The sequence below is a fragment of the Vidua macroura genome, chromosome 3 (genome assembly GCF_024509145.1).
Source record: "Vidua macroura isolate BioBank_ID:100142 chromosome 3, ASM2450914v1, whole genome shotgun sequence".
Taxonomy (NCBI): Eukaryota; Metazoa; Chordata; class Aves; order Passeriformes; family Viduidae; genus Vidua; species Vidua macroura.
The window spans coordinates 26,529,524-26,554,263 of record NC_071573.1 but is presented as its reverse complement, the minus strand read 5'-3'; the positions used below and the strand labels follow the sequence as shown (position 1 = coordinate 26,554,263).

Below are 24,740 nucleotides of genomic sequence, written 5' to 3'. Positions count from 1 at the left end.
GCTTCTTGGGCAAAACTACAGTGCCATATCCTTTAGCAGGGAGGTGCAGCAGGACACAGGAATATCAGAGTGGCCATTCAGTCAGACTGTAGTTTTCCTTCTGGAGAGGCCTATAGCACCGTCTGGGGGAAGTCGTGTAAGCAACAACACAGATTTGCTTGTCCACAGCTTCTGGCAAGCAGTACCTCTGTGCTATTGGGTGTGTCTAGAGCACTGTGGTTTACTAACCCCCTGTACTCACACAGTCCCCTTTTGGAACCACTCATCTGTCTGATGTGCAGAATGTGCTAAGCAATGCAATTCATGCTTCAGCAATACCTCACGTGGGGAAAAAATTGTTCCCTTTTGTTTAAAACATGCATGCTTTGTATATATGATGCTTAGCACAGGGAGTCCTGAGCCATCTCGGGCCATCTGCTGATATTAAAGTGTTCCAGTACACAGGATCATGTATGGAATCAACAGAGTGACTCAAAAGTATCTGAAGACAAAACACCCATTTTGTCTCTCATATCATCTCATTTTGTGGTAATACTGGTTAATGTAAGACGTGCTCAGAAGCACGCTGATGCTGATGAAGACTTCAATTCAAGGTTGTATCTGCAGACCATGCAGCTTCAGAGAACTTCAGACCTTTGCAATTGCTTAATCCTGCTTATTTATCACCTTATATCTTGAGATCTGATTGTAGAGGTAGCAAGATAGAAGGTGGGCAGTTGCATGTGTAGCCTGTAGAGAGAGGATGGAGGTTTTTTTGTTTAGATCAAGTGCCTTTACCTTTGATTCATGCCTTCCTGCTTTGATACATACACAGTAGGGCATTGGAACAGCTGTTGTGTTTGGCTAGATATAGACAGATTATATTTCAGGAGACCTTTAATTAAAGACAACAAGTACAAATAAATTGGTTTATATTCCACAGCTTTGCTTTAATTCTCCAAGGTTCCGTGTTGAAATGTATAAACAGTGCAGTGTCAGCAGTCAGGTATTTCCCTCAGAGCTTATTCCAGTTCCCCATGGCATGACAGCTGCCTGAACTCTGTGCTCCTGTGGGTGAGGAACCTCAGCTCCTGCCTGCACATCCTTTCTGGCTGACACAGCCTGTGCCCAGGCTCATCTCTAGAAGCCACAGGAGCAGGGCTGCACAGCCTCCCTCAGGAGAGTAGTGGCTCTAAGGAGTGCCAGCCCCTGGAAGCTGAGCAGTGTGGCTGAGCTGCTGCCATTACTTATTAGCAGGTATAGTAAGTCTAGGACTGCTTTTTCCTGGGTGTGACAATGTCCTTTGAACAGCACAACACTGTCAGCAACGGGGCAACAGTGATGCTCTGAGCTGATACCAAAATCCTTGCTGAGTTCTGAAAGAATGTTTGAAGATTTAGAATGATTCTTGTTGGTTCATTTCTGCTTGTTAGTGATGATGTGCTGATAGTTAACGTTTCATTCTCCTTAACACACAGGATGAGCTCTCAGGAAGTGCTAAGAACAGATGAGAGGGTCTCATCAAGATCTTTTTGGGGTTTTTTTCTACACTAGCAAGTAGTGCAGCTCAGGAGGAGCAGAGCTGTGGAGTCAGACAGTTATCAATGAGGACCTGATCTTCACACTATACAAGTTTCATGAGAGTTTGTTTCAGACCACCATTAGTCAAGATTTATGGTTTATGAGCCACCTGCAATGGATCATTCGGGTTTGCTTTAGACAGAAACAATCTGGTTAGCCTGCTGTGTGTGCCCAGTGCCATGGACCATAGCACAGTAGGTGGGGAGAGTCAGGAGTTTCCTGCTCCTCATTTGAACTGACACTAATTTAGCCATGCCAAATGTGGAATTAGGACAAGGCAAACATGAGTGCATAGTTGTTGCTGCATGCTGAGACCAAAGGATCATTTAAGGTTCAGTGTACAGCATTTCTAAGAAAAATGAGCACCAGAAGCAGTGCAGCAGTCGTGCACCCTGATCACCTCCCAGCTCTGCTTCAGTACCTGCTACTGCATACACAATGCAGGAGCTCACAGTCAGACTCCAAGCAGCTGGCTGCAGGTAAGCAGGGTACTACTTCTACCCCTGTAAGAATACTAGATAGCGTGGAGTAAGAATAGATCTCTCATAGCTTGGTATCTGAATATCCCTCTACCATCAGCTCCTACTATGAAACCAGTGTAACTTCCAGAAGTGGTACACGGAGAGTGATACTGTTCAAGAGTTGGGATTATGTTTTATTGTGGAATTATAAATGATAGGTAAGTTGAGGCAAAACAGCTGTCACAAGCACTGCCACAGCCTGGCCTCCATAACATGCAGGGCTTTGACCAAAGGTCAGATCTGTCTCCTTGGCTGCATGAGAATGGTGTCTGCCAGCTGGAAGTTGTTAATGAAGGACACAGCACAATCACAGGCTACTGTGATAGTGTGAACACCGTCAGTGATTTCCTTGGCTTAGTATATTGCTGCAGGGAAGGTACTTACTGCTGATTCTCCTTAAGAAAGAGTGAGCATGCTACTGACACTGTGCTGTAACAAAGAGCTTTGTGGCAGTGTGTCAGAAGGTCCTGTGTCTCCCAGCAGTCCATCAAACATCGCATCCATGTGGTCAATACTGAAGGTGTCAAACAGAACAAAAGTGCAAATAAAATGAATACAGAGCTGCAGCATGAAATTCATGAACTCCTCTCAGTCTTCAGTACCGTACAATGGCTTGCAAATATGTAAAAAAAATATGGCTGACTCTTTTCCAAACAAGAATTGTTTCTGCTAACTGTGGCGACCTCTTGTTAGAGATCCTAAGGTTATGCTGAGTATGTCTAGCCTTGGTTTTTACTTCAGATACACAGTCACATTACTTCACAAGGACATATGGCTGAAAAACACTAAGCTCATTGTCAGAAGGCTTTAAACTCTCCCTCATTGACCTAAACTTGGAATAGCCTGTCCCAAACTGGATGCCATATTTGGAAGCCCTGACTTTTTGATTAAAAGTGAGCTGCTCTCTGTCCCTAGGAGGGTTGCTGGCAGCAATGTTTACCAAAGGACAGAGACTGCAGCCTGTGCTAGTAAGAAAGCCTTGTCTTCAATCTTACATAGCGCAGAGGGGAGAGTGGAAGAGTCAGAATCCCAGTCTCAGAGAGCTCTTAGGGGGTTGATCTTGATCTTTGTTTTATGCTGCCTCCATCTCTGGAAGAAGCTGCACATTTCTAGTCTAGGATAGATTTCGTGTGCTGGAATTCTGCCCAGAGTTGGCACAGCTTCAAAGGGTTTGAATCTTGGCTGTAGAACCCACATGCTGTTGCAAAGATCCTCAGGGAAAAATAGCTGGAAACGGACAAAAGAACAAAAAAGCTACAGGGTCCTCCAGGAGGCTATACCCCACTGAGATGATTCCCCAAAAGTCGGTCATCCAAGCAAATCCCTCTCTTCGTTCCCCAGCTTCTGTTGGTCACCACAAAGCATCCTAGTCCTTGGGTTCTCTGCAGGGCACTTGACTTTCACAGAGTGCCCTGCTGTTGTGAGAGTTCTCCCTGCTGATGCTGAGTTAGGGCCTTAGCAGCTTTTCCTTTGTGGCATTTTCCTGTCTCTTCAAGGTCTCAGAAGAACCTTCATCTGCCAAAGCACTTCTGTCACAGCAGCAAAAAGTTCACATGATCTCAACTGTTGTCACTGTACAGAGAGCCCTGGAGATGAATGCTGAGTCCCTTCACCCTTCCCTTTACATGGATACACTACTTTAGCCCTCTTTCAGGCTTGGCCATAAACATTAATTTCTGGGGTGTAGGGTGATTTCTGATTTATTTCTGGGGTGTAAGGTGGAGCGCTTAGCTCAGCAACACAGAGCACTGAGGCCCCAGAACAGCACTTGACACATCACTGATGTATCCACCTGTGTATCTACACAGCAGGTTGATAAATTTCTATCTACTCTGCAGGTGCAGAGTTCTGGGGGTTCTGCCTGCATAAAAGAGAAAGTACCCAAGAAACTTGAACATGCATAAACTGGTGGTTGTGGAACATGATTGGTGTTTAATCTCAAAAACCTTGGGTCTGTTTCTACTCAGGTTGGATTGTGAACTGTCAGCAAAAAAGCGGATCAAGAGCAGTGCTGAGGTTACCTGTGAAGTTTGTTGTAGCACTGAGGAAGGCTATTATTTGGAAAAGGAAGTTCAGTTCCAAATCAGATACTAGCTTTAGCTCACAAGCCTGATCCTGCAAGCTTCACTCATTTAAGTGGCTGTCTTGCTTTCAGCAAGATTGGTGAAGCCAGCAGCTCTCAGTAGCTTGAGCCAAAAGTTTTTATAGATAACTACATCCAGGCTGGAGGGGAAAGGGAGAAGACAGACATAGCAAAACTAATTCATTTTCCACAAGAAAGCAGTAATAAAAATGAGATAATAAGTGAGCCTTGTCCTTAAAGTTACTGAATAGCTACTGAGTTAAAGGAAAGGCTATCATGTTTGGTAATAAATGGTGTCACAGACTGCAGGCATCAGCAGCAGTTACTACAGACACAGCTTCCAAGACAGAGACAGGCAGGAAAAGAGAGATGGAAAAAAGAAACAGTAGAGTTAAAAATGGGTTAAGTGGGCTTTTGAAAGATCAGTATCTAAAAACCTTATTCAGTACAGAGTTAGAAATCCTTGGTATTCCGAAATTCTGGCATGCTCCAAACCCTCCTGTTGGGCTGAGTGCCCCGTTCCACATCCTCAGAGATGGTCTTGATGTCACTGATGAATGGGGAAATCCTGGACCGAGATTTAAATGTTGTTAAGGAGAGGCTGGTTCTGTTCTTTGTGTTCCATTGCCTTGCAAGCTTCTTGGCCTCTTCCTCCTCTTTGATCTTCTCAGCAGCTTCCTGCAGGACGGAGCGGAAGAGCCGGGATACTTCCTGCGCTTCTGGTTCGTACTCCGCAACCACTTGCCTGAACCTGGAAGCACAGTCAAGGCACAGCTTTGATTAAAAACATCAAATTCCAGATTGCTGCCAAATCGCTGTGCTAGGCTTGGAACTTGCACTTTCCTGCTAAATGGGACTCCCTGGACAGAAGGGAACAACAACAAGGAGGGGCTATGAGGATATGCCCAAGGTCTCTAAAATCACAAGCAAACCAGGGAATGTAAGGAAGAGATGAATCACTGTTTCTTATAAGCACAAGAAATAATAGGGAAAACCAAACAAAGCTAGAAGGCAAGTTTGAAACAGAAGGAAGTGCTGTTTTCACACAACGCCTATTAAACCAGAACTCAATGCTATCAATAGCTTAAGAAACAAAATTTATTGGATAAGTTTGTGGAAATTGTACCCATCACTGCTGATTAAACGTGATTGTCCAAATGCACATCATTGCTCAAGGTAGTCCCTGAACTGCAGCTTACCAGAAGCTCAAGGTAGACCAGGGAAAGCCCCACATGACTTCCCCTGTTTTCCATTCTTGTTCCTGATACCCAATGACCTCTAGACAAAGGAAAATCCAGTTACTTTGTTTGGTAGTCTTTCAGTATTTAATTTTCCATAGTGTTTCATCTTCCTATGAATTTCTGTAACATAATGGACTGGCTCAGCTTAAAACATCTTGGTTGGCAGCACAATGCTGTATCTAAGTAGATAACTCTGAATTACTTCAGTGCCTTCTCAGCAAAGAGCTCTGAATGGAGTTTTTTTTAAAATTTTATTACCCTAGCTTAATACCAAAGAAGTGAAGAATCACCACTGTTTATTTTGCAGGTGAGGAAGATAAGATGCAGGGCAGAATAGTTTTCTTGAAACCACTGAATGGGCCACAGGCTGGGCAATGAAGAGATCATGCCATTCCTGACCTTGTTGGGTGAATTGTCCCCAACCTGGAGAGTGTGGGAGCCACTCCCAAGGCTCACCCTTTGGTCACGTAGATATTCTGATTGTTCTGCAATATACACATTTGTGACAGATGGTAATATGGCTACTCTTCTAATAAATAATCGGTTCTTAAGGTAAAATTATACCTGCAAGCAAACACAGAGCTAAACTAGTACTTCACTAAAATCTAGGTATTTGTACTGCAGGGAAGCTGAAGTGTATAAGGTAAGCATTTTGATATTTTCCTCCAACAGAACTGAACAAGGATGGAAAACAGTAGGAATGTATTTAAATGAGCCCAATACAGCAGAAACTGATAGAATAAGATGTTGCCTCTTGGGTTTTTGAAAAGTCCTAGAAATATAAGAAGGAGTTTAGCACATATAGAATTGCATTGCTTAATGGTGTGCCAAAGGATACCCAAGATAATAAGGACAGAAAGCAAGCCAAAGAAAAAGCAGAAAGACTTTTTGTATGTTTATGTACTTTGACTCCGACTGTGGAGGCCTGAAATTGGCCACACATCTTGACACCCTGCTGTATCCCAGATATTTCTCCCCCAGCAAGTACTAGCAGCTACAGGTACAGTTGTGGAGACACCAGTGTTGCTTGCTGAGGGAACTTGGTGTCAGCAGAAGCACCGGTCCCTTCCAGCGTCAAGCCAGAGCAGTTTGACACAAAACCTTCCGAAGTCACCAAAATGTTCCTTAACTGTTTCAGCTGTTTTGGATGAATTCTTTATCTCCCTCCTCTGCCCCCTCACCAAAACCTCAAAACTTTGGACATTTGGGTGCAAAAAACCTCTGAGGTGCAGTAGTTCATGCTGGTTATTTAAGTACTGACACAGTGATGCCAAACTGAATTGTGCAGAGCCTGGAAGGGGAAGAGATTATCTCTTGCTGAGGGTTAGCAGACAACAGCAGGAACTGGGATTTGTTGGACATCGCAAACTTCCTTTCTGCCTTCTGAGGAGGCACTTCAGTCGCATTATCAAACAGCCCAAAATACAGTTTTCACAATAAGTACATTTTTCCCTTTATCCTCTTTGAAGCATAGACAGGTAAGTCCATAGAAACTCAAGTCTTCACAACATTCTTATTATTATACCAGGGAAAGCAGCTTCAAAGGATTTCCACTGCAGAGGTGAACTAAAATGAGTCATTCTGTTATTTTATCTCAATGTGTGTTTTAAAGAGAGGTGCTATCATATTTTTATATATATATAATTACGTCCTCTTCTTTTGTATTGGCAATTGTGCACCCAAAAGGCCTGATCACTGCCTCCACTTTCAGAGGCTGTGTGTCATACTGCTGGATTGTGGCTCCAGAGCAGGGAGCAGCACGTATCAGGCTATTACTGGGCCAGTGCCTGGCTGTGGGTATGAGAGGGGAAATGGATGAAATGACAGCAAATATACCCCCTGAGCAGAGAGCTCTAATGCTAATGCCCTGTGTTGCTGATAACACTCCCAACCAATCCAGCTGAAATAGTTTTCTGGAATCAGGGTAACTTTCCATCTGCACAGCTATCTGACTGTTTGCACTCTTCTTAGCTTAATTTTGTCAACTCTGCTGTTAAGATTTACCTCTAACTTTTCAGGACCAACACCAAAACTACTTCATAAGGATTTGAGCAGGTCTAAGAAACAAAGCAATCCAAAAGACTGTCTGCCAGTCGCACAATGGAAAGTCACCCTGATTCTGATGGAGAAGGGAAAGGGGATCCTTTTCTCTCCCCTAACAGGATGAACTAACTTCAGCCCTTTATTAATGCCCACCTAACTTCAGTATCAGCACATTTGTGTAAGGCCCAAGCTCATATAGGAAGTCCTAAAGGAGTGCACATCACAAATATTTCTCAACAGAAAAGATGGACAAGTTATCAGGGCTGAGCTCCAGCTAAACCAGTCTGTGTATCAGAAAAAAAAGAGATGTTTTTGCTGCAGGTACCTACATATAACCAAAGCCATCTTCCTTAGGTATCAGTGAACACCAGTTGATGTGCTCGATGCTCCAGCAGTCTGCTCTCTACATAGAACACCCAGTATATAAAACCAGAAAACCACTGGAATCAAGGACTATAGCCTTGTATCTTGGGAAACAAACTCCACATAAAGCTGCTCAGTGGGGTTAAGAACACAAAATTGCACAAGGCTCAGCTGTCTTCCAGCAGAGCTTAACACCCTTACTCTTTTGCATGGGATAGTTTCAAACTAGGCAACTGCACAACCACATCCAGAAACACCTCAACAGGGTTTCCTTACTCATCACAAAAGCAGACCTCTCTATCTTATTTGTGGTTCAAGCTACGGAACTGCTGGTAGCTCTCCTGGAATAAATCATGCACGTCACACAGTCTGAGATGTGACAAAACCTCACCTTGAACCAGCACAGATCTGGGGAGGATGAATAGGCATACACAGGGATGAGCACATTCCCCAGTCCAGGCAGTGTTTGAATCACAGTTCAAACAAATTTGTTCTTTAAGTTGTGACCCTTTCATTGCTTTATAGGGCAGATTTCAAGAATCCTGCTGTGCTTGGCTCATACTGGCACTGCTTTTTAAAGCACTATCACCTGCCTGTGTTATTCTGCAGGTCCCCCATTCAGTAGGTTCCCTAAGTACAGCCTGAACTTTAAAGACCTGTTAAATCCAATAAAAGTACATGGATTTAAACAATATGCTTATAGTTCAGGGTATTCCTGAGTGCCCGTCTGAATGGGGAGCTCTAAGTAGATTTAGTCAGTCAAAGAAAACATGGGGTTGCTTAATGCTAATAATTACCTGCTGACTCCTGAATCTATATTTTGAGCAGGAATTCTGGTTATAGGGTAAAACTATGAACAGCTTTGCTAGAGAAGGCTCCTTGACTCCCAAAGAATTACAGCATTCACACTAATTGCAACACTCATGTCACATCACCTCAAACTTAAGCTTGTAATTGTAAATAAACCCATTTCTGATTTTAGTCATGTCTTACATTAAGTCTTACTAGGAAGGCCACTTCAGCTATACACAAGCCTTATAAAACTACAGTCCTTAGCCTGTGATATTGATAACAACTCAGATCATCAAAATGCAGGTTTACATTTCCATACTAGGGAGTTTTTCGTTTCCCTCTGGGCACAGGAGGACAGAAACTAACTGTTTCACTTTTGCTGAAACTGAAAGAAATTAAACAGACTTTAACTAGCTCTGACTAGGGTTAAAGCTCTGAGTAAAGATGGGAAAAATCTAGCATTTTTTACTGGCAACATACTATTCTACTTATTCAGTTTAACCACGGCAGTTAGGTACTACAGGCCTCACCAAACTCACTATCATTTCCTTCGCTGGCTCCAGGATTTAATTTTAATTTTAGCAGCAATTTCTAACCCAGTAACCTAAAGCTAAGTTCTCCTGAATGCAAAGGCTTTATTTGCATGAGGTGAATCAGTCTCCACATATCTGATGCTATTTGCAGTGTATTTGAATCCTTCCAGAATTCCAAGAGCCTCAAAGAGAAGTTTCTATTGACCCAAAATACAAAATAGGCAATCTGGATCTGAAAAAAAAAACCCTTTCATTTGTGAAGTGCTCCTTTCCAGCCTCTTCCACTTCTAAAGAAACAAATTTGGAGAAACTTTGCCTCTCAGTAAATGAGCCCATACCCACAGAAAAGAACAATTTGGATAATCATTTAGACCTTTAGACAACAAAGTGACATCCCTGACAACTCATATAAAAATGTTTTGTTCTGGCTTTGACTCTGAACTCAGAGTCTCACAAAGAAGGAGACCTTGGATGACACAAACAAAACAAACTCAGCAGTCTTGCAAGATGCCAGCTACTTGTGTTATTTAAGAATTACGTGCTTGTTGAGTGCAAAAAGGACTTCAAAAAGGACCTCAGCTCTTCAAATATCTAAAATGAAAGGATAAAGCTTACTATTTCAGTCAGAACCAAGGACTTTGGTAGGGTACATGCTCTACATTTGAATTTCCCAATGCAAGCTCACAAACTTTATTTTGGTGGAAGATTTTTCTAAAAGCTGCTATGTATTAGGAAGTCACAGAGTACTTGAGAGAAAACATCAGCACTGCAATGATCTTATTATTAAAGCACTTCACTGGAAATGTGGAGGTTTCATTGGATTCCTATTATACTCATCTTGTGGAATTTTGGGGAAGTTACTAAAATCTCCATCTTATCTCACTTTCTGAAAAGAGAATTTATCCAATTTTGGCTGTCTTTCATTTAAATTGCAGGCTCTTTCTTTTTTTTTTTTTTTTTCTTTCTCCTGTATATTTTCACCTCCTAACATGGCAAGCCCCATTCTTTTTCTTTGTTTCCTCATCAGCAATGAAAATTCCATTGAATGACAGAGCTCTCAGTTTGAAGGCAGAAAAAAAGAGGGGTCAACTCCTAACATTTCCAACACAAGATGAAAGGATTATCAAATAAAATTAGGACACATTAACTTAAGGTAAACACAGATTTTTGTAACAGAGTTGTAGTTCAGGAGCGGAACTCTGCCAAACAGGGCGCCAAAATGTTATACATTTACATGTGTTCAAAAAGAGAAAGGCCTCCACAACCTAAACAACTGAAAGAAAAAGCCACAATGGCCAGTTATGGATAGAAGGTCCACTTGTGGCTCCAAAAGTCTCCCAGTTACAAGGCACAGGAAGTTGGATGCTATATATGAAGTGTAATTGTCCTTCCTGTTGGATTTTCTTCCTTGTCTTTTTTCCTTCCTCTTTGCTTTACACCGATGCCACTGGCCACTCTGTCACATACAGACTGCTCATCAGATCAGCCAGACCTTTGACACAATCCAGTTCCACCATTTTTGTGGCTCTGATAGTCCCTTCTCAGTCACAGAATTGAACCAACAAAGATTATGAAATCCTCAGGGTTTGTTTTAGTGTGACTCTGCTAACCATGCAAGCTCTGTAAAACATGCCACTTCTCGAATCATAGTGTAATACAATTAATGACAGCACCCTATTTGTAAGAGGAGTTTTAAGAGGATGGTTTTAGCCTTTTTCAATCATGCCTACACAGAGTCCACTAATGTTGAGTACATTTATCTACTGCCATCAGTATGCTGAATCCTGAACAACAGTGAACAATCGTTACAAGCTGCACTGAAATCATACATCTTGCACAATCTGTCTTAATTAAAAAAAAAACAACAAAAAATAGCAGAGCAGCAAGTTGTATATGGCTCAGCCTAATACTTTCCTGAAGAGAATGAACCTTGGGGCCTCTCTGCTCCAGCAACTGAAGCCTGCTGTCATGGAAATAACCTGTTAGCAAGACAGGCCTTGCTCAGGGGCCCTGGGGATGGGAAAGATAGCTCTGAATCCCAAGGGTTTGAAGTGGCTTGTTTACAGCATAGCTTGGAGTTACACAACTACAAGGCAGGTGCTGTTCCCAGCAAATTTTCACTGGAGAGGTCTTGGTCACTGAATGATCCCAAATTCTGCCATCATGACAACCTTTGCAAGAGCCAAGGCTCTATGTGCCAGGTTGCTTCCAAGGTTCAGCCCCAGGGAAGATGAGGGCTAGAGAGGTAATCTTGGCATTCTTTCCTGGCTACATCCACTGTAAGACAGAGGACCAGCTATTTCCAGCACTTTTACAATTGCAATTCAGAGGCCATAGATTAATTTGTTCAAGGGAAAACAGGAGCCAGCATATGCCGTGAGGGACTGCAGGGTGCTGAGAGTCCTCTTTTGTATGTCCTGTAAGGACTGTGTTCACTCTAATCCCAACTGGAGAACATGTTGGAACAGGGGAAGTTGATTATAAAGGCCCATTTCACAATTTTGCTTTGGCTAAGGTGCACTGCAGAGTCACTATTCCTCACTTTGCCAAGTTTGCGTTCACTGTGCCAAGTGCAAGAGTTTATCTTAGAACAGCCACCCCAAAGGAAAAGAGCCACACACTTCCCTTCTAGTCTGGATGCTACAGCAGGCTTAGATCAATTTCTAAAGGCATTTTCTCAGGAGGTCACTCAGCTGGCAGGCAGCAATCCCAAGTGTAGCACTTGAAAGGCTCAACAGCGAGAGAGGCTGTGCGTACATCTATACTGCAGAAGTCAGAAGCACCACTTGGCTGTTCAAACCAACTCATCCTCACCTGCATCCCATGACTCTATGTCTAGGATGAAGAGGGAGGGGAGGGAAGGGAGACATTCTCTGGGAACACCTGGCTCACAGGCTGAAAAAAATAATAGCACCTTTAGGCTAGTTTGGACACTGGGGACAAGTGCCTCAATAGACCTGCTGGACAGCTTAAATCCAGGAATGAAGGCTCCAGTGAGTGGGGAGAAACACCAAAGGAGGTTGTTCAGAGGCTGTGGAACCTCTGCCCTCAGAAATATTCAAGAGTGGACAGGACAAGGCCCTAAGCAGCATGATCTAACTTTGAAGGTGGTCCTACTCCAAGTAGGAGGTGGAAGTACATCCCTCTAGAGGTCCCTTTAAACCTCAGTTTCTCTAAGATTCTAAAGTCTGAAGAAAAAAAAAAAAAAAAAAAAAAAAAAAAAAGCCGTCACAATACTGAGATGGTACCTGCTCATCAGGTAAGGTAAAGCTGCTCTGGCTACTCAGGAGCATAAAGTACTCAAGCCAATGTCAGAGGGAAATGGCAAATGATGTTGTGTTAAACTGACTTAAATCATTAGATTTCCCTTCTTTCACGAGGACACTATCCTAGCACGACTCATGGTACAGGATGCCAAGTTTTGGTTCTGTTGGTCCTAGCAACTCTCACTCTCTCCTCACACATCATAAAGAGGAAAGGGGGAAAGGAAAGCTCTTTATCATCCCATCTTTTACTGTACCTGAGTATGACAGGCCCACAGTAGGAAGGATGTATTTTGGTGCACATGTCTTCCAGCTGCAGCCGTTCTCCAGGGCTGATATCGTAGCTCTGCTTTGGGTAGCTGACCAGCCAGCCGTAGTCCACGCCAGTCTTGATCTTGCGGTATTCGTTCTCCCGCTCCCGCTGCTGCTTCTCTGCCTGCTTGATCTGCCAGCTCAGCTCCATCATGAGCGTTTCAACCACCATTTCTGTGGGGTTCCTCTGGGAAATGCGGTTTGGGGGCTCATTCCACCTGAACCAGGATGCCAGTGACATAATGCTCTGTGTGTCTTTGCTGGGAGTGGGTTAAGGGTAGAGAGGGAGAGAAAAAGAATAGTGCCATCCATCATCAACACACCTCAGCTGAGAACATTCCTCCCTCCACACCCCTCCAGTCTGTTAAAATCGCTACTGGATAACCACTTGGAAATAATTGGTGCTGGGCACCTTGAGAAATCTCACTTGCAGCAGCCAGCTTGCTCAGAGGGTGAGGCAGAAGGTGAAGAGGCACTGTCTCCCTCAGCTTCCGCTCAGCATGTAATTAAAATGAGTCACAGTCCTTACACCTGAAGTCAGGTTACAAGGATACATTGCTTCCTCCAGGCTGGGCTGGGGAAGCAGTCTCCTGCCCACACATGGGGCTTGGGCTCGCCTGGCTGAACCCTCATGGGAGGGCACGACCTTGCAGCAACCCTATCTGTAAAAACTCAACACATGGAGTCAAAGGATTACTGGGTGCTACATTCAAGCCACGTGATCCTTAGAGAGGAGGCAGGATTAAGTGACCTGGTGCAGTGGGTTGAAGCTGATGCCCACCAAGTGCCTGCCAAAGCTGCTCTATCACTCCCTTCCCCAGCTGGACAGGAGAAAGAAAATGTATTAAAAGGCTCATGGTTTGAGTAAGGACAGAGACACCACTCAGCAATTACTGTCAGGCGTAAAACAACTCAACTTGGGTATATTAGTTTATTACTCATCAAATCACAGTTAGATAATGAGAAATAAAACCAAATGTTTAAACACCTTGCCCCACTCTTTTCTTCTTCCTGGGCTCTGCTTTACTCCCAAATCCCCTACGTCCTCCCACCCTGCAGTACAGGGGATAGGGAATGGGTGTTGTGGTCAGTTCACTACACATTGTTTCTGCAGCTCCTTCCTCCCCTGGGGGAGGACTCCTCACATCCTTCCTTTGCTCCAGTGTGGGGTCCCTCCCATGGGGACAGTCCTCCATGAACTTTTCCAGTGTCAGTCCTTCCCATGGGCTGCAGTTCCTCATGAACTGCTCCAGCCTGGGTCTCTCACAAGGAGTGCAGTCCTTCAGGAACAGGATGCCCAGTGTGGGTCCCTGGTCCTGCCAGCAAACCTGCTCCAGCATGGGCTCCTCTCTCCAGGAGGTCCTGCCTCCTGGAGCCTCTTCCACTGTGGTCTTCCCATGGGGTCACAACCTCATTTGGGCATCCAGCTGCTCTGGCATGGGATTCCCCATGGGCTGCAGGTGGATCTCTGCATCCCCTTGAACCTCCATGGGCTGCAGGGGCACGGCTGCCTCACCATGGCCTTCACCATGGGCTGCAGGGGGATCTCTGCTCCACTGTCTGAGGCACCTCCTGCCCCTCTTTCTGCTCTGACCTTGGAGTATTTAGTGCTGTTGCTCTCCCATATCCTCACTTCTGTCTCCCAGCAGCTATTGCTCTTCTATTTTTTTCCCTTCTTAGACCTGTTATCCCAGAGGTGATACCAGCTGGACTGATGGGCTCAGCCTTGGCTCAGCCATGGTCCTTGCTGGAGCCATCTGGCATTTGTTTTATCAGACATGGGGGAAGTTTCTGGCAGTGTTGCACAGGAGCCACTGCTGTAGCCCCCATCACTTACCACACAAACCAAATACACCTGGGTAAGTTTGCTGCTGCTGCTGCTGTAATGTCAGCAGCAGAGCTCACCCTTGCCTTGGCAGCACTCACAGGAGCCTGAGCTACAAAGCCAGACAGATCTTTAACCATTATTTAGCAAATGTGTTGCTGCATGCAGCAGAGGCTACAAGCTGAAGTCCAATTGTTTGCTTTGCTGCAGGAGCATTTCTTCAGCACCACCCCCAGTGCCAAGGGAACTGAGGCTGCTCTGAAGGGAAGCAGAACCATACCATGGTTTAAACTGTTATTACTTCTAAGTGAGAGGTTTCTACTGCTGGGGAGTTACCCAGCACTTAGAGGACAGAACAAATTGCATCAATCAACTCAGAAAAAGATGGAATTAACTCCTCGCCCAGCCAATCCCTTCGTGTTGTCCTTTCAGGAGGACAATGCATGGAACAAACTTATTACCTATTGTACTTGTATTTAAACACAATAGAATCCAAAACAGGCACTAGGGAGCTGAACAGGAGAAAAACAGCATCTGTTTCTTCACACAGTGCACTTACGTGCCTTGTTGCTCCCTTCCATGAGCCCCTGGGGAGCAGGGGTGGCACAAATAATGATTGCAGCTGGGATTACAGAAAGGCTACTCCTGGCAGCAGCCCAATCAGGACATGGCGTCAAAAGTTAACACGAGGGCAAAGGATTAGAGAGTCTGATTCTGCAGGCCTGAGCAAACCCTCACTATTGGGACACAGACACACATGAAATGGAGAAAAATATGCTTTTCATTTAAGCTTCCACCTTGGGGGCTTTAGTGACAATAAAAATCACCAAAAGCTCATAACTACACAGTACTCCCACTAGAGCTGAGAGCCACAAGCTCCCAGACTCTCTGGAATAGGATTCTGCTGTGACTGCAAGGAAAAGATGCTTCCATGCATCATTCACGCATCCTAAAGTAGCCTGTTCTCTTTCAAAAATGTTCATACTATGTGAATATACCACACCATTAAAGGAAAATGCTCCAAAAATCTGGATGGTCTGTACAGTGTCCCACATCTGAAATTATTTCAGGCTCTAATGTTTAGACTTTTCTAGAATCAGGAAGTTTTCCAAACTGCATCAAAGGACTAGTTTCTCTAGTCCTATATCCTACCTCTCCCAGCAAGCAATACCAGTTTCTTCAGAAGGCAGACATAAAAGGGCTGAAAGCTTCCACAGGTCACAGATGCAGCTACCTCAGAGTGTGAGGCCGCACATCTTCTCCCATTCCTGCAAACGGGAACATCTGGGCTGATTTGCAGTGCTTGTACAGGATAGATGGCTGCAGTGACTGCCCGTGCCTGGAGCATCAGCTGTGATTATCCTTGTGACAGCAGTCACAGCCAGCAGCTGCTGCCAAGTACCCCTGCCCCTGCCTCATCCCTGTGTTCTGAGGAGGAGCAGCCAGTCCTTTCCTTTGTGTCCACTGCCAGGGTGACTCCAGCCAGCAGCTCCCACACCAGCACGCAGAGCTCTGGCGTACTGAGCCAAGACACAGGAACAGACTCAGGCTGGAACTGATGCACTGACAGCTGTCCGTGCTCCTGCCACTCCAACAGGTACCTGGATCTTGCTACACGATGGCCTCCACTCACCATCACCCATCATTAGGGATGAAGATCCTTTCCTTGGTTTGATCACCCCTTGTGTATCCCTAACAAAAGTGAGGGGCGAAACAGGCCACAAGCTGTTGTAAATAATTTAAAGTCTTCTGTTTCTTTTCAGCTTCGGTGATGACAGTAATTTTCATAAGCTGCTATGGGTACCATTATTATTTCTGTTTGTGCCTTTATCTGATGAAGGTGAACATGCCCTTCTGTATTTTAATTCTGGTTATGACCTGGTTTCACTCTGGTTTAACTCTGCTGACTTCAGTGGCATTAGGGGTAAATCAGTATAAAGCATTACAACTGTGAGGCTGAGGAGTGCCCTTCCAGCTATTCCTAGATCACCAGCTGTTTCATTAGAAGAGGAGCAAGAAGGGAATTTAGTGGTCAGACTGAGAAAGAGAGCAAGGAGACTTGGATTTTTCATGATCCTGGGCTGTTCTTACTGCATATGTGATTTTTAGTTCTACAGGTCTCACTCAAAGCAAGGCATTCTGCATTAAGAACCATCTTACCGAGCACTAGTTTTACAGAGAATAAACAGAGAATATCCAAAAATATTTTGGATACCTTGTCTGCTGATACCAAGGCCTGCTGAACCTGAGCTTTGCCCAGTCCCAGAGCTTTCAAAAAGCTCTGGTAAAGGCAGAATTGCTTTTGGTGTGGGAACATGGATACCTCTCATATGGGGCTTTCACTTGACTGCCATAAAAAGAATCTGCTTCCAGATGAGAAGACTATAAAGGAAGGAAAGCACCTCACCTGCAGTTGAAATGGCCTGTTTTCAAATGACAGAAAATCCCATGCAAGTGTTTCATGCACACTGGCAGCTTGTGCTGGCTGTTCCTAAGGGAGTCCTGTTTGTATGAGATTGTTTCCTTCCCCTTCTCTCATCCATCATCTCGTCTTTTTGAGAGCTGGCAACTGGCCATCTCTATTTGGCAGGCTCAACAAGCCACCAATCTTCCCACTACTGCTCTTAGCAGCCTGCAGAAGATACTGTGGGCTCCATTAATTGTGGCTGATGGTTTTAATTTAAAGTTCACAGGCAGGCTAATCATTAACTGACTCAAAATGGCTTTCCCATGTGGAAAAACTCAAAGGACTGGCAAGATGTGGACAACTAAAGAAAGGCAAAAGTTACAGCTTGACCTTCTTATTGAGGAAAAGGACAAATTTAGAGTTTGCAAGCATTCACATTAAAATTATTTTTAAAAGAGACATTGCCCCAGCTGAATACAGATCTTTCTGTTGCCCAAATAGTCCATTTTCTAATTCCTTCTAAGAGCTATCCTGGGAGCTGACACAATCCAGTTGATTAACTACTCTGGTGTTATTCAACCAAAATTTCCGAGGGGTTTATGTAAGTTCCACTCCATGAACAGACCTGGGTTTTGAGACTTTGGTGTCATTGACCCTACACCTCTGCTAGAAGACAAGCCTTCCCCTCACACTGTTGGTTGCAAGTCTGACCAACCACCTCACAGAGTTTTAAGCATACCTTTACCTTAGCTATGCTAAAGTCTGGAAAACCTGGCTTTCTCTCTCTCTCTCTCTCTCTCCCTCACAGTCTCTGAGGGGTTGATTCAAATTTTAGTAACTTTTAGTAAGTCCTGCTGAAAGTTTTTCATGCAAATGTTTCCTGTTAGTTTTGCCCTTCTTCAAAACTCTTACACTGTTCTCTTCACTGTCAGCAATTCCCGTGTTTTTCTCCTCATGTACTTTGCAGCTTTCTCCATTCTTTTCTCAGGGCATGTTCTGAACAATTTCACCTCATCTTCCATGTTTTTGTCTTGTCCCATGTTACCCCATGTGATTTCCTCTTCTTGTTCCAGAGAACTCACCAAAGAATCATCAGAAATATCAACATTCACATGCCTTATCTGTGTTTTCACCTTCTTTAGACAGGGTTTCAGCCCTTCTAGCCCTTTTACCAGCAAAGGGAGTCTGTTTCCTTGGCCTGCTCTCTGGCTGGTCTTTGGCCAGCTGGAGGCTGTTCATACAACCTGACAGACACAGTCTCCTCCAGGCTCTTGCAGGCTGCATCACCACTTGCTAAGACTTGTTACAGCAGGGCTGCTTTCTGGTAAACCATGAGTCAATCAATCAGTTTAGCCTACAGAAAATCAACTTCTGAGAATTAAAAATTTCATTCCATTGATCCTTTTCCTGGCCCCCAGCTTGTAGTGCCCTCCAGGGTAGGAGAGGAGTATGCAGAGGGTGGGAAATGTGCATTTTGAAAAAAAAATAAGAGTAGAATAGGACTCTCTGTAGAGGTATGTCCTCTGTTTCACAAATCCCATGTGGCTTTTCTTTGCCTTCACAGCCCAGGAGTGCTGCTGACAATCCTGTGTGATTCTCAAGGATCTTAGGGGTGTGGTGATTATGTAGGAGCAGAAGGAGAAGCCTTAAAGGAGTTACACGATAGAAGCCTAATCCATAATCCAGTGATGTCAATAGAAAGGCTGTCACTCAGCTGTAGACAGATTTCCAAGAAATCCATCATCATCCAGTCAAAGCATGCCAACAAACTGGGCTAAGGAGCTGGGAAATGCCTTCCCTCCCTTCTTGTGGGTGGTAGTTCCTTATAGCTACAGTCAGAGAGCAGAATTTGCTCATGCTAGATACCCACTTAGCCTTTTTCCACATGTGCCAGATCACAGGGTAACAAACAAGGAAATTTTTTTCCAAAGTGGGTCCAATCTCCAAATTGTCCCCATAATTGTGCTTTTTAGAAGACACATAATCACGGGGAAAAGAGATAATGTCAAACTGCAGAGCACATTAAAATTTGTTTTAAATTATTTACTTCTTTAGTAAGATTTGGATTACATTGTCCAGGAAAGTCCAGTGTCCTTCAGATACCAAAAGGTATCAAATACCTGCTTGGACTGCAACTCATAGGTAGATTGAAATTGGTTTGGCTACACCCATCTCTGAATTCTGTGCTAACTGATGCAATGTTTAACCAGCTGCTCAGGCAGAAATTGTGGTCATGGCTATGCTGCTGGCTCTATCTGCATGAAGTAGCATTAAGTAGCAACAGCATCAAAGATGAACCTCAGAATCTATTTCTCTTGTGATGAAGATATTTTAATTTTGTTCCAAAGAATCTTAGCAACTTCTAACTAAGAAACTGCTGCCAACACCTTCTCAATTTTATTTAAATAGTTCACCATAGCTTTGTAAAAGGATCCCTGTTCTCTCTTCTCCACCACTTTCTGGTCTGTTCAGCCTGGAGAAGAGGAAACTGAGGGGAGACCTCACTGCAGTCTACACCTTTCTCACGAGGAGAAGCAGCGGGGCAGGCACTGACATCTTCTCCATGGTGCTCAGTGACAGGACCCAAGGGAATGGCCTGAAGTTGTCAGGGCAGGTTTAGGTTAAATATCAGGAAAAGGTTCTTCACCCAGAGGGTGTTTGGGCACTGGCACAGGCTCCCCAAGGAATTTGTCACAGCACCAGCCTGACAGAATTGAAGAACCATTTGGACTACTCTCTAGGGCACATGGTGTGACACTTCAGGATGTCCTGTGCAGGTACAGGAGCTAAACTTCAATGATCCTTGTCTGTCCCTTCCAACTCAGTATATTCTGTGATTTTTTTAAGGTACTTGCCATTATTCTCTCCATACAGAGAATTTTACCTTACCAGTGCCCAAAGAACTCTACTGCCTATCTGTCTGGAATCTCCTTTCTTGTTCAGTGACATGGAAGGCTAAGGTGTTTACAGCTACTTGCCACGTGATTGTAATTTCAGTGGAAATTATTATAACCTCAGCCTGAGATGCTATGAGGCACTTAATGCTGAAAAAGCAGTAGGTAGAGCTTGTCAATCAAGAAGTTTAAAAGCGATCATGATATTATCGCAGCAGCATTCCTCATTCTGACCTGCAGAATAGAGAGAACTTTGGAGGACGTTCAAGAGTCTGCTTATAGACCACAGCAGAAAACCTGTGTTTTGCTTTGTAAGCACACTGATTCCCCTGTTGTGATAGACACAACAAAAAAAAAAAAAAATTGAAAAATACAGTGGTTAACACGTTTCCAGGTACATGATCCCTGTTACAAGTAGCAAGGAGCTTTGAATAACAGAAATGCAGGGGATGAAGCAAATGCTTTAAAGGCAACCTTACTGTCAAGTCTTCGTGGTTGCAGGTGTTTAAGGACAGCCAAAAGCACCTCACAGCAGTGTCCAGGAGCAAAGCCAGCTGTGACAGGGCACTGTGGCACCCAGCACGCCCTTGCATGCCAGGCAATGCCTGTGTGTCCCCAGCACGGCTGCTCTCACTGTCCGACCTGCCTGCCCCGAGCTGACAGCTCCTGCTGCTGCCCAGCTCTGCTCCTGAGTGACAAGCGCTCCCAAAAAAGCATGACAGCCGTGCTGCTGTTCAGCACGCAGCCCCATTTCTGCATTCACTTTTCTCCAACAGGCTTGGCACTGTCAGCACTATAGAAAGGGACTGGCTCTTTGTCTGCTGTCATTGCCTCAGATAGTTACAAGTCACTTAAGCCTTTAGTGAAGGTGCATGACTAAAAATCACCGCTAGGTAAACGTGACAGGAGGGTATTCAGAGCGAACCAAAGGTGCTGCAGGACAGAAAAGAAACAAAAGTGGTACTATTTCTATCAAAGGAAAGGTTGAGCGGCCTTCTGGAAATACCACAACAGTAATGATATACATTAATATGTCACATTTTCTACAGCTGGTAGTCCTCACAAGGTTTTGGGATTTTTTTTAATGAAAGCCTTTAAAATTGAGAATAAACTAAAAGTACTGCTCTTATCTCCCCAGCATTTGTGTAGTTTGTAATACATTCTTAGCGTTTCAATCTTCTAGAAAACTAGTGTATATGATGCATTTTACATCTGCATTTTGACTGCAAGAGGGGTAAAGAAACAAGAATTCAGAGCAAACTGGGCCCCAAGTTCAGGTATGAATGACAAAGATGGTTTTCAGTCACTAACCGAAACACGATGAGAAAAGGTAGCTGATCTAACAGGTACAGCTTCATGATCTACAGCAAAGCTGCACAAAAGTAAAACACATTTGCCTCGTTGAAATAAATGAGAGTTCTGTTGATTAACTCCAGACAAAAATCCAGTCTTAAAGAAAGAGTGAAGGAGGGCCCAATAGGTTGGAGCTCTCCTAATGCCTCACACTCTCTACAGAAGATAATCTTTGTGTTATCTGCAGAAGCAAAAGGGTGGGTTCTACTCAAATCTGCTCATGAAGCAGAGCAGTATTTTGCAGTTTGTCTACTTATGAAAGCAAATGAGTTCCCTTTGTTGAAAACCAGGACTATTTTCATGCCAGTTTCTCACTTATGCTTGAAACAATGTTTCTACTAGCAACCATAAAAGCACTGTGTCATACAACTTACACTAAACTGTTACCTAAACCTACAGAAGACAGGAAGTTAAAGCACAATGAATTGCTTTGTTTGACTGACTTGTTATTAAAACTCCGATATATTGCTCAGATCTTGCCATGGTGGATCAAACACACCTTCAATTCTATACCTTGCTTTGATCTCTGCAGACTACAAAGCCAGGTTTCCAGTCACAACAGAGGGATGTAAAGTATTCTTCACCATTCATTCAGCTGTGTAAATGAGAGTTCAGAAGATAGCACAGACCCAGAGCTTTTCTGTTATTAAAATCATTCAAACCACCAGAAAAAATTATTCTGCAATAAAGCTGTAATAGCATCTGATGGAAGGCTCCAATACAGAAGGCTTTCAGAATTAAAACTCTGAGAGATCCCCAGCTCATCTTTCTCTATTCCACTACTAACCACACAATGTTATTAAAGGGGCAGTAATGTCACAGATTGGAGTTTCTAATACTGTCATCCACTGCAGATACTCATATATAGAGTTATATAAAGAGATTGAAACTCTGACCCAAAGGCATATTCCACCTGTCGTCAGGTCCTCTGAAGTATTTTTATTCATATGTTGTGGTGAAGACCAGACTAAGCGCTGTGAAAACAGGCAGGTGAGATGTGCATTCTCCATCCAGACTGAGGACTGATTCTTCTGGGAAAGCAGGAGTAACTCATTGCATCATAAGGTGAGAACGCAGATTAACAGACACCTGTACATTTCTGTTCAGGACTGAACCTTAGGTACAGTATCTACCAGAAAGAATATTGACCGAAGGTCCTCCAGGTCCCACCCTGCCTTGATTCACTGCAGAGTTTTCTTTGTACTGCAGAATACTAGTTTGATCATTGTGACAGGACCTACTTAAAAATATACATTGTTCTAAAATTAGCAACCAAAAGAGAATGCTAAATTTCCAGCTTGAAAACTTAAGCCTGTCTTTATCGAGATCACCCACAGCATTGGCACAGCTCTGGGAAAGCTCATGCTTTCCACCCTGAAATAGCTGCATGTCCCACCTGCGGGCACATAGAGAGCAGTCTCTGTGAACGGTGAATAGAGCTGTCCTCACATGGGTTTTAATTAATCTATCAGCACTAGGAAACACAGTGTGTTCTATGCTTAGTTACACTGCCATAATTCAGAAGTTGTCTGACTGACCTTCGTGGTACCTCACTGGGGTTGACAAACACTGAACTTCCACACTGCAGACACCTAGTAGGGCAGGTGTCGAATCAGAGAGAATTTTAAAATGGTATAAGCATAAGGCAGCATAAACCATATTTTCCTCCTCGATTGCCTGTCCTTACGTAACCAGTTACCCAGTGCTTATCCATGATCCAGGCAGTCGTGCCCGAGCCCAGCCTGGAAGAGCTGTCGGAGAGCCCCGGGCCCCCTTCCCTTCCCTTCCCTGCCCACCCATCCCGCCTCACCTTTGGCACCAGCAATCCCGCTGCTCGTGCGGACAGACGGACCCAGGGCGAGCGGAGAGGGTACCAGGAGGAGGACGTGGCTTGAAGTCAAGCCCTCTAAACTGGCACAGCAGGCTTAAACCCACACTAGGGTATGGATTAGCCCTGGTGACGAGATATAACAGCTGGGCTTACGGCAGTGCTTTTGAGCGATTAGGGCTTGGTCCACTACCTCCACATACACAGCCTGCCGGCAAAGAGCCAGCACCTCTCGGCTCAGCCAGACTTCGGCGCCTGTTTAAAAGTCCCTCCAAAACACGAAAACTTTGTGGCGTTTTCTACCCTGCAGCTGAGCCGGCCCTTTGAACAAATGCAGGTATTTGAGGGCACTGGGACTTTCTGCAGGCGGCACCGCGGGGTTCGCTCCCGTCGCCCCCCGGCCGTGCCCCCCGGCTCGGCGCCTCGGGGCTGTTCCAGCGGAGGCGGCCGCAGCCGTGCCCTACCGGGAGCCGCTCGGGCCGGGCGATGACCGCCCCGCCGGCACAGGGGAACGGGGACACCCCAGCCCCGGGCTCTTCGCCGCAAAGACAGCGGTCCCCTCCGCCGGGCACCACCTCCGCCCCGCCGGGCACCCCGCCCGCCGCCACCGCCACTGGCGGTGTCCCCAGCTCCTCCTCCTCCTCCCGCTGCTCTTCCTCACCGCGGTGCCCGCTGCCGTCCCGCCGCCGGCGCCCAGCCGGGGCAGCGCCTCTCGCCGCCGCTCCGCCGAAGTTGAGCGGAGCCGCCGCTCCGCAGCCGCCGCCGCCCCCCGCGCCCCGCCCGCCGCCGTTCCCATAGCGACCACGAGACGCCCGCTCGGTCCAGGGCCGTGGGCTCCGCCCGGGCATCCCAGCGGCACCGGCACCGGCACCGGCGCGGCGTCAGACCCCGCGGGGACTCACGGCTGTAGACTGAATTTGCACCGACAAATAACGGCGCGGAAACTGGCTCTATTAATTCATTTCTCGCCAAGTCCTTTGGGAACGGAACAGAACAGTCTTCAGCCACAGAAGCCAAAAGGGTTGCGCTGGGTTTAGAGAGATGAAGAAAGATGAGGGGTTGGCATGAGTTGGAAGGGCATGGGAGAGAGGAAGAGGAGGAAGGTTTTTACAATTAGGGCGGTGAAACACTGGCCCGCCTTGCCCGGTGAGGAGGTGGATGTCCCGTCCCTGGAAACATTCAAGGGCAGGCTGGACAGTGCTCTGAGCAGCCTGACCTACCTGAAGATGTCCCTGCTCATTGCAGGGAGCTGAACTAGATGGTCCCAATCACACACAGCCACAGTGTCCTCTGTGAGCCCACAGTTCCTCATCCAGCCTCTTTCCACAGTGCAAAAATGTGCAAAACCATCCCCAGTATCATTGGCCAAACCCCCAGCAAATTCCAGGAGAGCCAGGCTGTGTCAGAGGGTTGCAGAGCTACTGCCTTGGGTAAGGACGGCACAGGAACAGGTGAAACACTCAACAATACGTGCAACCTGAGCATGTGTGTGAAGTCAATCATGCCCCCACTGAAAAGCTTCCCTAAATTATGGCCCAAGTTCTTGGTATTTATGCAGCACTCACACAGGCATAAGACAGTGGTGTTTCAGACCATGTATGTGTGTGCAGCACACACAGAGACCAAAATAGCCCAGCTAAAAAAATTACAGATTACAGGATGCCCAATGCAGTTTAAATTAAAATGTATGAGCATGGGGGGGGGGGGGGAATGTGTTAAGGT

The 24,740-nt window shown here is 45.2% G+C and overlaps 1 protein-coding gene across 2 annotated transcripts; it reads right to left on the bottom strand.

Annotated features, from left to right (window-relative positions):
* Positions 1-858: 858 nt before the first annotated feature.
* RD3 (RD3 regulator of GUCY2D) lies at positions 859-23,757 on the bottom strand. 2 transcript variants are annotated; one of them, XM_053974300.1, is made up of 4 exons: positions 23,680-23,733; positions 23,001-23,144; positions 12,657-12,971; positions 859-4,915 (listed from the first exon to the last, which is right to left on the bottom strand). In XM_053974300.1, exons 3-4 carry the CDS (start codon positions 12,950-12,952, stop codon positions 4,618-4,620), a joined length of 594 nt encoding a protein of 197 aa, XP_053830275.1. In that variant the 5' UTR covers positions 12,953-12,971; positions 23,001-23,144; positions 23,680-23,733; the 3' UTR covers positions 859-4,617. The 2 variants fall into 2 exon arrangements, with proteins under 2 accessions (XP_053830275.1, XP_053830276.1); XM_053974301.1 differs by lacking the exon at positions 23,001-23,144 and having other exon boundaries at positions 23,680-23,757.
* Positions 23,758-24,740: the final 983 nt, after the last annotated feature.